This window comes from Alligator mississippiensis, chromosome 1, assembly GCF_030867095.1.
Source record: "Alligator mississippiensis isolate rAllMis1 chromosome 1, rAllMis1, whole genome shotgun sequence".
NCBI classification, from domain to species: domain Eukaryota; kingdom Metazoa; phylum Chordata; order Crocodylia; family Alligatoridae; genus Alligator; species Alligator mississippiensis.
In genome coordinates, this window is record NC_081824.1 from 157,300,299 (window position 1) to 157,317,415 (window position 17,117).

Below are 17,117 nucleotides of genomic sequence, written 5' to 3' on the forward strand. Positions count from 1 at the left end.
CTTTGCTGAAAAGCACTGCTTGAGAGTCTGTTCTTCTACTATGCCCATGACTTACGTCTATACGCTCTCTCTCCCTCCCTGTCTGTCACTCTCATTGCTGCATGATAAGAATAAAAAGCATCATGCAAGGAAAAATGCCATTCATCAAAATCACTTTTTAAAATGACAAGGGCAAATATAAATCTGGCAAATATAAAGATTATGAAACAGGCCAAATTTAGTATCAGAATATTGCAACATCCTCTTTACATTATCTGTTCCCACCAATCCTCTGATTAATTAAGACAATGAAGATAGATTACTTTCTAATTATCCTATTTTCATTGCTAGTTTTGTCACTATAGTGAGCTGATAAGTGACACACCTAGATAGATAGATAGATAGATAGATAGATAGATAGATAGATAGATAGATAGATAGATAGATAGATAGATAGATAGATAGATAGATAGATAGATAGATAGATAGATAGATAGATAGATAAGCTTCCTGAGTAGTCAAGAATTTTAAGTTTAATGTTAAAAACCAGGACCCTGATTCATCTAGTCAAGTAGGGCACGTGTAGATGAAACAGGGGCTCTAAATTGAAGCAGTGGGTTTTTAAAAACACCACTTCAATTTAGGGCCAATTAAACCCTTGGGCCATGCACACACCCAACTTACCTGTCTCTCTAGGAGCAGGGAGGGGAGGGTAAGCTGCTGGCAGGCAGAGTGGTCCCTGGGCTGTGGGGGGGAGGGGGAGGAGAGGGCTGGTGCTTTCCTCCACAGCAGTGGCAGCCACCCCCCAGGTGGCACCCAGATCAGGTGGTCCCAGGGGGCACCACAGCCACAGAGGGAAGCACCAGGCCCCCACACAGCTCAGGCAGGCAGGCTCCAGAGAGGGGGGAGATCAGGTTCACCACTATTTTTTTTTTTTTCCTCTCTTGGGAGGAGCCTGCCTTTCTGGGCAGTTGCCAGGCTGCCTGCACAGGCTTCCCGCAGAGCCCCTAAGCTGCACGGAGCCCAGTGCTTTGCTCTGCGGCTGGTAGGGCAGTATCTACACATGTCCCTAGTTGCAGAGACTGTGCATTCACTTCTAAATTTTAGATGTAGACCCTAATGGACAGAATTTTAAAAGAAGTTATGTCTCAGCCTCTGTGAGTGAACAGAAACTATTCATGCACAGGGTTCTGCGCAGTAATAAAAAAAGAAACCCCCAAAACAAAACACTCCCCCCTCCCCCCCCGAACATTTGGATGGATCTGTGTGTGTGTGGTGGTCTGGGGCCAAAGGTTTCCAACACGTAGCCTACCATGGGGACATAGATTTCACCACCTGTCCAGTATGTAGCTTTCTAGGTGCTGTAGTCATTCATGTGCAACGGTAGTCTCCTATACCTTATTGGGCATACTGTTCTGGAGCAGGCTTTGGTTCTGTCCCATTGTGGTCTTCCTGTTGATTTTCTTCCTAGGAGTCACCCATATTCCTTGCTGCATCTGACTGTGACCTCCGGCCAGCTGATGGCTAAGGTCAGATCAGAGTTACCTGAGTACTGGTCTCCTTTGACCCTGCATGCGGGTTCCCTGACATTGCTGGTCCACAACTGTCTAAGGTTTCTTCTCAACCGCTGCTCCTCAGTGTTAACTACTTCATAGGGTCTTGGCTAAATAACAGCTTGGACAGAGGCCTCGTGCCATTGTTTTATATAGTTGCCACATGGCTGAATGCAGACTGTCTCCTCTATGCAGAGGACTTAGGCATTTAGCTCCTCTATTATAATATACTCCTCATCTGCCTCTTAGAAGCCTCTGTGTGTTGTCTGCTTTCTTTCTGTCTGGTTGCAGAATGTTGTCTGTTGTCTTTCATGGGTAGTGTCTTGGTTCTTTACTCCATTGGTGTCTGGGCTGGGCTACTATCAAGTCCCTGAGAGAGGGTATTGCAATGGTCCAACAATGCCAGATAAGGATCATATCTAGTTATTTTTGATAAGGATCAGATCCAGTCCTATTTTATAAGCCTTAATGACTCTCAATTTCTTAGGGCCAGGCTGGAGTCCTGCTGAGGTCAGATGGTGTCCAATGTTAAGGGACTTCAGTTCTCTCAATTTTGACCTGTCTTAGTGTTCTTTTCTGTACACTTAGTTAGGAGCTGTTGCAGCTCAGCATCATAGTCCTGGATAGCTTCTTCCTCACTCTCTCTGCCCTTCACAATCAGGATGTCATCTGATACAATTCTGACTCCTGAAAGTCCCTCTAGTGTCTGATTCATAGATGCTAGGGTTGGGAGGGACCTCAATAGATCATCAAGTCCAACCCCCTGCATAGGCAGGAAAGAGTGCTGTGTTCAGATAACCCCAGCCAGATGCCCATCTAACCCCCTGTTGAAGACCCCCAGGGTAGGGGAGAGCACCACCTCCCTTGGGAGCCCATTCCCGATTTTGGCCATTCTAACTGTGAAGAAGTTCTTCCTAATGTCCAGTCCAGTTTGTGCTGGAACACCTTTGGGGGAGGACTGATGCCCATGGACATCCTTACCTCTGCAAAAGGGCATTGCAAAGGTTGCAGATGGCTTGAAGGCTCATTTAGTTCCATATGCCAGATCCCATGTTTTACAACACAAACCATAAACATTTTGCCCTTGATAGTTCAAGTAGTATGTCCTCAAGAGTGGACAATGGATAATGGCTTCTTTTCAGTGCCCTATTGAGAGGGTTTGGATTTTTACAGATCTTCAGTTTGCCAGATGGTTTTCTTTACACTATCAGGCTGCTGACCTAGCTGGTGCTTATTTCCACTAGTTTAATAATGCCCCTTCTTGTTAGGGCTACTAGGCATTCTTTGAGTGGCACTTTGAATTTCAGCAGTTGTAAAGGCTGTACATGTGGGTCCGTTTCTAAATGTAGCACTTCCTCTAGGTGTCCATCTCCTGAAAAAACATCTTTTTACTCCAGTAAAAAATCTGTCAAGAACCACATTTTGCTTCCACCTCCCTGTCTCATGTGGAGGATACTCTGTTGCACTGAAAAAAAGGGCCATGGCTTAAAATGCTTGGCTGCCTAACAGGGGATGGCATTCTTCAGTGTTGACCACTATGAATTCTAGACAGGATTGCTTTCTGTTCTGTGGATTTTGTAGTCTGCTTTTACCCACTGGTTGTATAGCTCTTTTATTGTACATAACCAGCATCTGCTCATATCTCTCCAATCTGATATTACTGCTGAGTAGTTTTGTAGGAACTATTTTGTAGCTGGATCCACAGTCAAGCTGAAAAGTCACTGGTTGCTGTTCCACTAATGTAAATGGAAATAAGGCCAATGACTTAGTAGTAGCTTTCTTCTGTAGTCCATGTATGTTCAGAGTATTTGGATCTTCTAAAGTCACTGAGAAGGCCTCATCTTCCTAATCAGAAATGTCAGTTTCCTCCCCTTCTGCATGTATTGAGGTTTTATTTCCCTTGGGGTTGTTGCAGTGCTGGGATACAAAATGGTTGTTTCACACAGCCCAGGCATCTTTGCTCATAAACTGGGCAATTCTCTTTGCATTTTACATGTCACTTCCTGCAACCAACACTTGAGCCTAGGGACTACATTCTCAGTTGCCCTATCTTTGGTCTGCCTCCTGGGTCCTTTTAAATTGACCCTGTGTGGTTGTTCTGTACCAGCAATTGTTTTGGTTCTTTCTGTAGATAATTCAGCTACTCGTGGAATTTGAATTGCCTTGACCAGAGTCAGCTCAACTGCTCTCAAAAATCTCTCCCTTAGCTTAGGATCAGATGTCCCACAAATAATTCTGTCTCTAATAAGGGAGTCTGTTATATTTCAAATTATATGTGGACACCAATTTTTTTTGCTCTGAAACATAATTATCTTTTCCTTCTTCTGGATCCTGATTCCGAGTTAAAACAAAATCATATTTTTCCACAGTCTCATTTTTCCCTATGGTCATGCTACCCATAAAAAGCCTTTATCAGCTGTTCTAATGTATTGAGCCCCTCTGTTAAGTGTTGCACTCACTTCTCTGCCCGTTGTCCTGGTAAGATAATGGAAAAGATTTACCTTCCTTTTCTCATCCTTGTCTGCCATGGACAGTTGTGTATACAAGGTCAGCATTTCCTTCCACTGCTTCCAAACTGTTGCCAGGTTCTGTGACTAGTAATCCAACTGTGCAGGGGGCCTGAGTCCTTCTCTGCAGCCTGCTTGGTGTGTAAGTGATTCTTTAAATCGCACACTCTTTGCTGTGCTTCTTGGTCTCTGCCATCAGGTTTCACGCAATGCTCTATGCAACAATTGAAGTACTCCATTTGGACTGCAGCAAGTGTTAGATCTGTATTTGTAGAGCCCTGTGCTCAGTACTTCCACAATCATTAAAAAAACAAAGGTAATCCTCAGCTGTGAGCCTTCTCCTTTTTTTTTTTTCCTAAGGATTGTTGAAGCATTTTTATCAGCTCCTTTGTTGCCATGTTTTACTAATTTTTCAGGGTTTTTGCCCTTACTATTTACATTATTCAGTTTTTAAAGATTGCCTTATCGCATTTCATTTTAAAAAAGGACAGAGAGATGCTCTTAAAAATCAATTGCTAATATGTAAAAAAATAAAAAGACAGTGAAATCTCATCTGACATAATCATGTTGTAACTTAAGGGCAGTAAACTACCCTAGTTATTCATGTATTAAAAATAATTATTATTTTTTTAAAATAGTCAAAAAAGCTAAAGCTCTTTCCAGGAGTTCTACATAGACAGCCTCACATATATAATCACACCATCATTATTTTTAGAAAAAATCTTAAGGTTTTAAAGCTTGAAAATCACTGTGTGAAGTCAATAATTTGTTTCAAATCAAATCCCATGAATGTGCAAACAGCTCAACTGAAGGGTGGGGCAAAGGAACCATTTAGATCATAGGAAACAAGGGTTAAACAGTTAAGATGTGGACTGGCCAGATAGTCATTCATATGTTGTACCAAACCATAGATCCACATGCACCTTGTATTATTCCATAATTGAATAGCAAAATGAGCAAAACATATCTTCTTACTGTTCACATGTATCACAATTTAAATGGTGGTTGTAGCAGGTATGCATAGTAGTAGCTAAAGGACATACATGCCTAAGACTTCATAAGCATTTAAGTATTTAGTCCATCTAATACTGAAATATGCAAAGATGACTGAAAGATGACAGAATACATAGCTGCGTATTTGAAATTGGCCACAAGTTAATAGCATTTATATTAATAGCAAATGTTTATGAAAATATTTTGAAACAATGGTGCTTATACACAATGGATTTTTTTCTTTAAACGTTTTAACTTTACTTTAGAATTGTTGTTTTTGCATTCCCAGTCTGAAAGTTAACTTAAGTCTGACATGTAATAAGCTTGGTTGCCCCCTCACAGCATGGACAGGATAGGAAATATTTGATTTTTTTTTTTAAGCGTTTAATGTTCTGTGACTTCATTAGTATTTTTGGCAGCTTTGATTTTTCAAAGAGAAAAATATGGTCATTTTGTTTCTGTACTTCAAGTTGTATCCAAAATGAGCACAGATTCACAGACCAAGTCCTGCAATACTTTCTGTCTGAAGTTGATGAATGAAAAAAAAATACTTCACTGGAAAAAATAATAAAAAAATATGTATAACTGTAGCTACACATTTCCATATAAGAAAGTAAGAAAAAAAGTGATATAAAATGATTCAATCATAATTTTCAAAACAGGAGGAGGGAGAAAGAGTAAAAGAAAGGAAATAGGCAATATTTAACAAGCTATATTTTCCATTCTATCGTATCTGATTTGTGCCGCAAAGGCAGCACAAATTAAACTTAAGCTAGCCAGAAAGTATAAGTGGAGAATTTTCTGCTGGCAGAAGGCTATCTGAAATAGAGTAATCAGATCCTGTGAATCTTCATTCTTTCTACTCGGTACAAAAAAGGAGAGGGGAAGTGGGCATGGAAGGGTATGGTGGTGCCAAAGTCCATTGTGTACAGTCTGCAAGAATGAGTCCCTTAAGTATTCCACTTCAGCTTACTTGGAATAAAAAAAAAAAAATCAAGTTATTATTAATATTGTCTAGTATGAAACATAGTATTTTTTTAGGGTGCTGCTTTTATTTGTATTATATCTTTAAATTTATTTTGTATGTCTGTATGTACTTGTGCTATCCTCTGGGATAGTATCCTGTATGTTACCATTCATAGAATAATGTTAATACATTAGCCCGCTGTCCTCCACAGCCTGCTTCCTTTGCAATAGGTGAAGAAGAGATGATTCTACCCTGTACTGAATTTCTTCAATCTTTTATTTTCCTCTTTGAGCACTGTGTATTTCCAGATTCATCAGGTCATACCTGTCACCACCTGTATGTGTGCCCCTGCATAAACATTTTAGCAAGAAAAGGAGGAAAGAAGCACACACAAACTTTATGGTTTCTTCCCAGACTCATCATTTCTGGTATCCAGATCTCTTCAGTAGCTGAGGAATCTCTTCATTTTGCCAAACACACTGATCTTCTCCAAAAAGGAAGGGAGGGTTGTTATATGTTTCTCTCCTAAGTAGCCAACAGGCACTTGGACACAATGGTGATGTGCGTAATATAAATGACAGTAAAACAGCATAGTGGATGCTTATCTCCTAGCAACAGAATTCTTTGGTTCGTGGTTTGAAGTTGTGACTATTTCTGTTGCAGCCTTATTGCTTTTTTTCTATAAGATATAATTTCAAGCGAAATATTTTTCAGTTTACCAATCAGGCTCTGGTTCCTCATTCTTATTTAGTGCTTTCCATTTTAATGACCCTGTGTTCGTTGCATTCAAATTTCCTGAAGTCATCTATACTGACTTTCTATTTTTTTTATCACCTGTATTCAATTGTAAAACACTTTTTTTTAAGGGTTCTTGAAACTGAAGACCTCTCAAACAGCTTGAAAAGACTGTCCTTTTGTGTGTGAGGGGTCTTCTAGATGTTCAGGTGAAAGCATGATAGGATCTGAGATATATGATCTATACAATTGCACCTCCTGTCATGCCACACATGCATGGCAGGAGGTGTGATTGTGGGATCCAGCATCAGATTCTATCATGCCTTATTTCTGGTTTGGGGAGGAGTCCAGGATCATCATCCTGGGCTCCTCCTATACCAACAAGTACAAATCTCCTGCAGCTGCAAGTCTTATAGCTGACAGGACTTGCAGCCATGGCAACACCCCACAGCCAGGATGGAGACTCCCTCATCTGCCAGTCCCTCAGCTGAGCATCCCTGTCACTGGGAGCCTGATCAGCTGACAGGGATCAGTTACAGGGGCATACCCTGCTACGTGTCCAAATTAAAGCTGGATTGCACCCAGCTATAAAGTTAGTATATATTTTCAAGATCTAACTTCATAGCTGTTTGGAGCTTTTAGATTATAGGTCAAAGGCGGGCAATCATTTTGGGCGGAGGGCCACTTACCCAGTTTTGGTAGGCTGTTGAGGGCCACATGGCCTTGACAGGTGCCCTGCCCCTTGGTCCCCATCTTGGTACCACTGTCCCAGGGCCAGCACCGATGGGGCCCAAAGTAGGGCACAGGCTGGCAGGGGTCTGTGGAACTGAGCTGGGCTGCACCAGCAGGGAGAGGGGAGAGCTGGCCTGGCTCCATACAGCCCCTGCTAGCCAGGACCCTGTACTCCTGCCACCCTGCTCTGGCCCCCACCAGCAGTGGCCTCGGGACACTGGTGTGGGCCCTGTGCTCCTGCTGGCTCCCCGCCCACTCACTCCCAGTGCCCCCCAGCCCCGTGGTATAGGCGGGGGGCAGCACACAGCCTGCTCGCCAGCGGGAAGAAGCTGGTGCTGAGCACATGTCGGGAACAGAGCATGTGTCTGGAGCAGATACAGGCAGCCCTATGCAGGCTGCAAGTGGCTGCACTGCATAGTGCCGGCCACGGGGTGAGTGAGGGGCCGCTTTTCCTTGCACTTAGCACCAGCTTGTAACCCAGCCCTGCTGCTAGCCTGGGCCCCACACCGGATCTGCGCTTGCCTGTTGGGGCTGCACATGGTGGCAGCAGCTGCAACCCCCCTGCTTGCCATGCCGGGCAGTGTTTGCTGCTGCTGCCTGCCCAGAGCTCACGCGCTGGGCAGCCCAGAGGCAGCAGTGGCAAACACTGCCCGGTGCGGCAAGCAGAGGGGCCACAGCTGCTGCTGCCATATGCAGCCCCAATGGGTAAGGCCAGAGCTGGTGTAGGGACCAGGCTGACTGCAGGGCCAGGTTACAAGGTGGTGCTGAGCGGGGGGGGGAGGAAGCGCCCACCATGCTCAGCTTATTCCCCCCCCCCATGCTCAGCTTTTCCCTGGGCCACTCTTCCCCAGGCTCCTTCCCTGCCCTCCCCACCCCCTTATATTAGGTTTCAGCACACGGCAGCTAAGTCGTCCCAGGCCAAAAGTCCCTGCTTGGGCTTCCGGCTGGGGGGGTGGGGTTGGGTGGGTCCTGCTGTTGTGGGAGCCTGCCGGACTTCCCCTGGGTCCTACTGCCCTTGGTTCCTGTCATTTTTTATAGGAACCAAGGGCAGGTGAATATTAATTTTCTAAATTATTTAGGGGCCCCGCAGTCCAGATAGAATGGCCTCATGGGATGGATCTGGCCCACGGGCTGTATTTTTCCCACCCCTATATATTATAGGTACTTGGTATGTGTAGCTGGTCTCAGTCAGTTGCTCAGGTAGCCAGTCAGTTGTGCAATACCTGTCACATGTAGAGGGAGCATCACGTTCATATCATTACTTATGCTATGTTCTCAGCAAATTTTTCTGTTAATTCCCAGTTTCCACTTGCAACCAAATTCTGTTTTCTTCTCTACTATTAGCAACAAAAGGGTTCATATAAGATGCTATCATGGTTTAATTGTATCACCCCTACAACCCCATAGTATAGAAACAGTTCATGCAAGTGAAAATTCACTTCCTAATAATTAAATTGACTAAAATTTTAAATTAAATTTACTAAACATTTTCCATAGATTCTCACTTGCCATTCCTGATTTCTCAAAATCTGACCTTTTACTTCTGCCTAAGTAGAAAACTCAGTGGTGATGACCTTGATGTCCAGTTACAATAATGTCCTTAGAAACTTAAACCTGTACATTCACAGCCATGATTCCAAGTGCTCTCAATAGTTCCCAGGAAGCAAGATCACTCTTTAAGGAATGATTCTGCAAGCTTCTGATAAATTGAGAGAGATGGTAAATGTCTTTTAGGATTTGAGGGAGCTCAACATGTGTAGTGTTTAGCCTTGGGAGCTCTCTAGTTGATCATAAATTACTTAATTTTCTCTTGCGGCTGTGTTGTTCATTAAAAATCAGTTTCTAAAACATTGCAGATTTAACAATTTATTGCTTGGATCAATATACAATGTAAAACATTCATTTTCCTTTTCAACAATTTTAGTCACAATTCTGTTATTTGGGTTATAGAATCTATATGTCATAGTTTTTGAAACATGCTTGCTGTTGTGCAATTTGTAATATTTTTGTCTCTAATGAAGGCATTTTTGGCTTGGAATTTTTTTTTAATATCATATTTTCAATTGTTTCATAAAACTGTGAAGAATCTGGTAGGTTATTACTGCTCATAATGTTATAAAATTGGGAAGATGGCCATTGTGGTAACATTAGTGGGTAATTGTAAGTGAAGCGAAGTAGTAGGCAAACATCAATCTTTTTGGATCATGGTGTATGTGTGAGAGGTCACCAGGACCTTCTACACATATGCCTAGGCCGGAGTATGGAGGAGTGAAGGTTGCCCAGACCTTCCATCACACCTTTAGACAATTGAGAAAGAATCCAAAGGCCAAACCAAGTCCAGACAATCAAATGTAGCTATATACGTGTCTGGTAATTAAGCCAGGGTCTATGACGTGGCAGACAAGCATCCTACCACTGAACAACAACTGCAGGGGGTTCTTGTATATAACAGACGAAAACTAGGAATTTAACCTGATCAAACCATAGTTTGAACACAGGCTGTTGAAGCCAACTGCCATATTCAGTACACCTCTGGTGCATGAATGAATAAGTATAACTGATGCCTCCCTATGAAATGCTCTTTTGTTTACATTTTATGAGGTTTAGCAATTCAAACCTCTGCAAACAATAAAAATAAAGGCTATTAAGTTTGATTTGGCAAACAAATGGTGGTTAAATAGAGACAGACAATGGTATTGTGGTTAAACATTAATAGATGTGGCTTTTTGTGACTGATGGTATTTGTTTTCCTTGCCATGACAAGAATTTTGTTATGTTATAAAATATGCTGTAAATAGGTGCTGTTAGATTGTTCTTACAGGGATTTAAAAGAACATGTTACCTGCAACAGAAATTTGCGCACACGAGTTGAGAAGGTTTCTAAAGGTGGTGTGACTTAGAGCTAACATTATATAGTCATTTATATTTTAACATAACACAAAGAAATTTCATTATGTGACTGTTCTGTGCTATTTATCAGATAAATGTGCTGCTGCTCAAAAAGAGAAAATTCTGTAATAGATAAATATGCTTTGTTGAATTATAGTTTCTGGAAGAAAGATCAAACAAGCAGCTAAGTCTGCTGCTTATTATGCAGAAGAGGCAACAAAAGCTTTCATTAGAACAAGCATTTGTTGCAGATGTAACTGTTAAATGATCATATTTATGGGCATTCATTTAAGTTTCCTATAATATTAAGTGTTAGAAAATTGAAGTGGACAGACTTCAAAAATACATGACTGGCATAGTTTTACAATGTATGAGTGCTCATTTTTATTTATTTATTTTTTGTTTATATCTCAATAAACATTTGGATATGAAGTTGGTTCCATAGTTATTGAAGAAGTCATTGTGTGAAAGACTGGCTATATAACCCCAAATGATTTCCCTCCCCCCCCCCCCCCAGCAGGAAGCATCAAGTGCTATTTAAATGGTTTCTGACGTGTTAATTCTTTGATAGTTATGGGAGCTATAAAGGTCTTATAAATAGTGTTTCTATGGAACTTTTATAGGGATCCATTATGCAAAGTAAATGTGCTCTTGTCACCTGTTGAGCTATTTAAAGCTGTTTCTTCGTTTTTCCTTCTAGACACTGAAGTACGTGTATTGTAAAAATGCACAAAAACAAAGGATACTCGAGAAATAGGAAGTGCTTAGTTTAGTTTCCTTATTTGCAGAAGTTCTAGTTTTATCAACTAATATGTATATATTTTTAAGTTGATGCATATGTGTGCTAAGTTGTATATTGTATATAGGTGGGAGATGTAAAATACTGGCTAAATTGGGAAAAGCTGTAAAGAGAAGCTGTTCAGATAATTTTCAAACACAGGAAATATATGGTATGCTAACTGTTAACCTCTGATTTTAATGAAATATGTTTTTGGTGCAAGGTAAAATGAAAATACATTTACAGAGGAAGCCACATCAGAGGGAATTTCACAATCTACATTCAAATGAGCATATTATACCAGATAGGGTTTTTAGTCTTACAGATAACAAAATACTGAGTTTTTTGGATTAAATTGCTCTCTGCCTATGCACATGATCAACTATATAATATAGAGCATGGCTGTTCAACTTTTAGGTAGCTAGGGGTCACACATGTGCTCCTTTTCCCCATCCCTCTCATCACCTTAGGCTCATGCACAAGTGTTCCCACACTGTACTGCACTGTGTGTACCCTGGTCTCACCCTCATCTCCCTGCCAGTGGGCTTCAATAACACCACAGGCTGCACTGTACTACAGCACACCACATCACCCCCTTGTGGGTAGGAGGTGGGAAGGGAAAGCTGAAGGAGGGGGAGAGAGATGAAGCCCTTGGCTATCTGCTGAAGCTGGAGTGATGGTGGGAGCAGCAGTTGGGTGGGTAGTAACCCCTTTCAAGACTGCATAGCTGCTAGAGAGACAGCCCAGCTATAGAGTAGCTGCCTGTAAAATATCAACGTTTTCAAAATGGTTATCCATTTAATTCATAGATTCATAGGTTGTAGAGTTGGAAGGGATTACAAAGCATCGTTGTGTCCGCCCCCCTGCTCTGGCAGGAAAGAGGACCAAGGATCAGATGACTCCAGCCAGGTGTCTATCAAGCCTCCTCTCAAAGACCTCCAAGTTAGGTGATAGTACTACCTCTCTTGGAAACCCCATTCCAGATTCTGGCCACCCTTACTGTAAAAAAATTTCTTCCTAATGTCTAACCTAAATCTGTTCTCCACTAGTTTGCACCCATTACTCCTAGTTACTCCTAGGGGTGCTCTGGCAAATAGCACATCTCCAATTCCCTGTTGTCCTCCCTTGATAAACTTATAGGCAGCTACCAGGTCTCCCCTCAGATGTCTCTTGTGAAGGCTGAATAGATCCAGATCCCTCAACCTCCCCTTGTAGGGTCTTTCACAGAGGCTGCTAATCATGCAAGTGGCCCTCCTCTGAACCTCCTCCAGATTCTCCATGTCCCTCTTGAAGTGCAGCACCCAAAACTGGACACAGTACTCCAACTGTGGCCTCACCAATGCCACATAGAGGGGGAGCATCACTTCCCTCAATCTGTTGGTCATGCATCTGCTAATACATGATGAGATGCGATTGGCTTTGTTACGCTGCTGGCTCATGTTCATCTTGGAGTCAACTATGACTCCAAGATCCCTCTTACCTGCTGAGCTGCTGAGGAGGTCATCCCCAAACCTATAGGTGTGCTGGGGATTCCTCCTTCCTAGGTGGAGTACCTTGCATTTATTTTTGTTGAGTTGCATCCTATTTCATTCTACCCATTAATCCAACCTGTCTAGGTCAGCCTGTATCTGCTCCCTGCCCTCAGGTGTTAACTTTGCCCCATAACTTGGTATCATCTGCAAACTTGGAGAGGGTGCTGTCCACACCCTCATCCAAATTGCTGATGAAGATATTAAATAACACCAGTCCAAGGACCAAACCCTGTGGGACCCCACTGCCCACCTCCTTCCAGGCTGAGAATGACCCGTCTCTGGTTGCGGTCCCTAAGGCAGTTAGCCACCCACTTGACTCTATAAGAGTCCACTCCACAGCCTGCTAACTGCATCCTATTCTCATAGGGAAAACTGTGTCAAAGGCTGCCTTAAAATCCAGGTAGATAACATCAGCCTCAGCTCCTGTGTCAAGGCAGTGTGTGACCTGGTCATTAAAGGCTAGTTAGTGATGTGGCAGAACTCAAAAGTATTGAGCAAATGGGGGTCCAGGAGGGTTGGACATTTCTCAAGGGAGTGATCCTTGGGGCACAAAAGGAGTCTATCCCCTTACACAGGAAAAGGGGCCATGGGGATAAAAAAGCCCCATTGGCTAAACAGGGAACTCCAGGAAAGACTGGGGGCAAAGAAAGAGATTTGTAGGCAGTGGAAGCAGGGGGCAGCCACCAAGGAGGCATACACCTCCCTGGCACGCTATTGCAGAGAATCAGGCAGGCCAAGGCAGGACTGGAGCTTAGGCTGGCTTCAATAATTAAGGACAATAAAAAGTCCTTCTACAGATACATAGTGATTAAAAGGAAAGTGCAGAATATCATAGGGCCCCTGCAGGACAAATCAGGACAGTTGGTGGTTGACAGAGGGAAAAAGGCGGAGCTCTTCAATGAGTTCTTTGCTTCGGTATTTCTAAGTACTGACGAAGACAAATCCCCTAACTTGAGCACAGACAGATGTACAAAAGGCACCAGACTTCCAAAGGTTAGTGCTGACTTAGTTAAAGAGCACTTGGAGGGGCTGGATGGGTGCAAGTCAGCCAGCCCGGATGCCCTCCACCCATGGGTGCTGAAGGAATTGGCCAGTGTCATAGCTGAGCTACTGGCACGACTGTTTGAGCACTCATGGTGCTCTGACCAGATCCCTGAGGACTGGAAAAGGGCAAATATGATGCCCATTTTTAAGAAGGGGAGAAGGGATGAGCCAGGTAACTTTAGGCCAGTCAGTCTTACCTCTATCCCTGGGAAAATACTGGAGAATATCATCAAAGAGCACATTTGTGATGGTCCAGCAGGGGAAATGATGCTGAAAGGAAACCAGCATGGGTTTGCCACAGGTAGATCCTGCCTGACAAACCTTATACCCTTTTATGACCAGGTCACACACTACCTTGACACAGGAGCTAAGGCTGATGTCATCTACATGGATTTTAGGAAGGCCTTCGAGACAGTTTTGCATCCTATTCTCATAGGGAAACTAGCAGACTGTGGAGTGCATGCCTACAGAGTCAGGTGGGTGGCCAACTGGCTTAGGGACTGCACCCAGAGAGTGGTGGTGGATGGGTCATTCTCGGCCTGGAAGGAGGTGGGCAGTGGGGTCCCGCAGGGTTTGGTGCTTGGACCAATGTTATTTAGTATCTTCATCAGCAATTTGGATGAGGATGTGGAGAGCACCCTCTCCAAGTTCGTAGACAATACCATGTTATGGGGCAAAGTTAACACTCCAGAGGGCAGGGAGAAGATACAGGCTGACTTGGATAGGTTGGATTAATGAGCAGAGCAGAATAAGATGCAATTCAACAAAGATAAATGTTAGGTACTCCACCTAAGAAGGAGGAATCCCCAGCACACCCAGAGGTTGAGGGATGACCTCCTCAGCAGCTCAGAGGCTGAGAGAGATCTTGGAGTCATAGTTGACTCCAAGATGAACATGAGCGGGCAGTGTAACGAGGCCATCAACAAAGCCGATCGTACCTTGTCATGTATTAGCAGATGCATGACCAACAGATCAAGAGAGATGATGCTCTCCCTGTATGCAGCACTGGTCAGGCCACAGTTGGAGTACTGCGTCCAGTTTTGGGCACCGCACTTCAAGAGGGACACAATCTGGAGAGGGTTCAGAGGAGGGCCACTCGCATGATTAGTGGCCTCCATGAAAGACCCTACGAGGGGAGGTTGAGAGATCTGGATCTCTTCGGCCTTCACAAGAGACGGCTGAGGGGTGACCTTGTAGCCGCCTACAAGTTTATCAAGGGAGGACAACAGGGAATTAGTGTTGTGCTATTTACCAGAGCGCTTCAGGGAGTAACTAGGAACAATGGGTGCAAACTAGTGGAGAATAGATTTAGGTTAGACATTAGGAAGAAATTTTTTACAGTAAGGGTAGCCAGAATCTGGAATGGGGTTTCCAAGAGGGGTAGTACTATCACCTAACTTGGAGGTCTTCAAGAGGAGGCTGGATAGTCACCTGGCTGGGGTCATCTGACCTTGGTCCTCTTTCCTGCCAGGGGCAAGGAGTCAGACACGATGATCTATTGTGCTCCCTTCCGACTCTACAATCTATGAGGGGAAAAAAAAAAAGTTTGTCAAGCAGGATCTACCTGTGATAAACCTGTACTGGTTTCTTTTCAGCATCAATGAATGCTAACAGCATTATCAACGCGCTTGCTAAACTTAATTTGAGTAATTTCAGAGTAAGCAAGTTCTGGTTATGTCCATGTGAATATGACAAAGTAAATAGTTATAAATTAAATCATTTGGAGATGTTAAAACACTAGAAGAAGAATGCACACAATTACACACACTTATCTAACACTGATTACAGACCTTATTAAATTGCATACCACTACTTTACAAGAAGAGAATGGGTTAAATTGTGATTGCAATTGCTAATATTTGTGAAATGACTTCTTAGGCCACCAGGCAGAAGTTAGTAACAGAATGTTGCTTGCAGTTTTATTTTTAAAGTTTTCTTTTTTCCATGACAGTTGGACAAATTTAAATCAAATTCTTAGGAAATACGAGAGTTGCCCTTTGCTGGCTTACCAGCATGCCTTATTCCTAGCCTGAGGTAATGATTTCAGTGGACAAATCTATATTACTGAGCCCTGAGTCCTTTTATTGTTTGATGCCAAGGCATCAGGTGGCACAGGTGTTCCCCGGGGACAGCTAATGTCAGCACAAGGTGTCCTGCTACTAGTTGTTCCTGGAGAACCAAAAGTCCACACTCATGTGGACGTGACACATGTGGCATTTTATTCCCACTAGAGATCTATAGTTGTCTCTTACCTTAGAATGTCTGACTTATATGATATCTATAAAATTACAATGTGTTTTGTACTAGCAAGTCATTAACAGTTTGATTATAAAGTTAAAGCTAATCTAATTTTATGTAGCTCAAAAAGGTGAGGACTTTTTTTGTTTTTTATTATCTTGATACAGTATCATGATCTCTCACTCCTTTCTCCTGCCAACATGCTGCCTGTTGGCATGTTCCTTCCTCCACTGATTACTCTCCTATGTTTGGACAGTCTCTCTCCCCTGCAGAAAATTCACTCTGCTTCCATACTGACAAATAACTTGATCTAGATAGACTTTCCATCTTGTTTTGTCTTCAGTTATTCCATTTACTCTTAGGATTCCTGGCCAATACTAACTCTATTCCGAGTGTAATTCTTAACTAACTCCTCTGATCAGAAAATTTGCCTTTTCTTTCTCTTTGGCATATATATGCACAAATTAATAAATACAATTAGATTTCCTGACACGCCTTGCCAAATTCTACTTGCATTCTGACAGAGTTCCTTCTATTTTATACATTGCTGTCAGTAATAAGTGTCTTTGGTTCAGCTGTTGCTATTGGCTTAGATTTTCCAGACTGAATATTCTATATTAAGTGGCTGAATGAATCCTTATATCTGTTCCTTATCATGTGCATTGTCTTTGGTAATTATTTCACAATGATTGATCTGTTAGAAGATATCTGCACTAGTATAAAGTCCTAATCAAAAGCCCATTGTAATAAATGAAAAGATGATGGATTTATCTAGATAGAGAATTTTTAAACAAGCTTTGAATATAGGTTTATGTGCAAACATTACACTTAAATTAGCCCAACCTAACATAGTTCACCTGCGGAGGTGCACTGTGTAGATCAGGGTAGCCCGTGCCTGACTTAAGCGAATGTGTGCACATATTCAGAGTTGATCCCTGGGGCGGGGAAAGCCCAGCTGTTTGTCCCAGCCCTGGGGCTGCGGGTTTCCTACTACCCCCAACCATGACCAGGCTATTTTAAGCCCTCCAAACTCCCCTTTCACCCCCAGATGGAAAACCTAACAACCCCCCACCCCTTGAAGACCCACCAAAACCACCCTGGACCCACCAACTCCCTCCCATAGACCTGCTAGCCCCCTCTGATGCTGCCTGCCACTCCCCCTCACCCCAA

At 42.9% G+C, this 17,117-nt stretch overlaps 1 protein-coding gene across 3 annotated transcripts in view; it reads left to right on the forward strand.

Annotated features, from left to right (window-relative positions):
- FMN2 (formin 2) overlaps positions 1-17,117 on the forward strand; it is a 271,921-nt gene that overhangs the window by 98,801 nt on the left and 156,003 nt on the right. Inside the window, exon 8 of one of the 3 annotated variants that reach the window (XM_059715757.1) lies at positions 6,292-7,946. The exons of the other annotated variants lie outside the window; for them this stretch is intronic. Coding sequence (XP_059571740.1) covers positions 6,292-6,528 — 237 coding nt within the window. The 3' untranslated portion in view covers positions 6,529-7,946. Of the gene's footprint in view, positions 1-6,291; positions 7,947-17,117 lie in introns of those variants that run through there. 3 annotated transcript variants of the gene reach the window in all.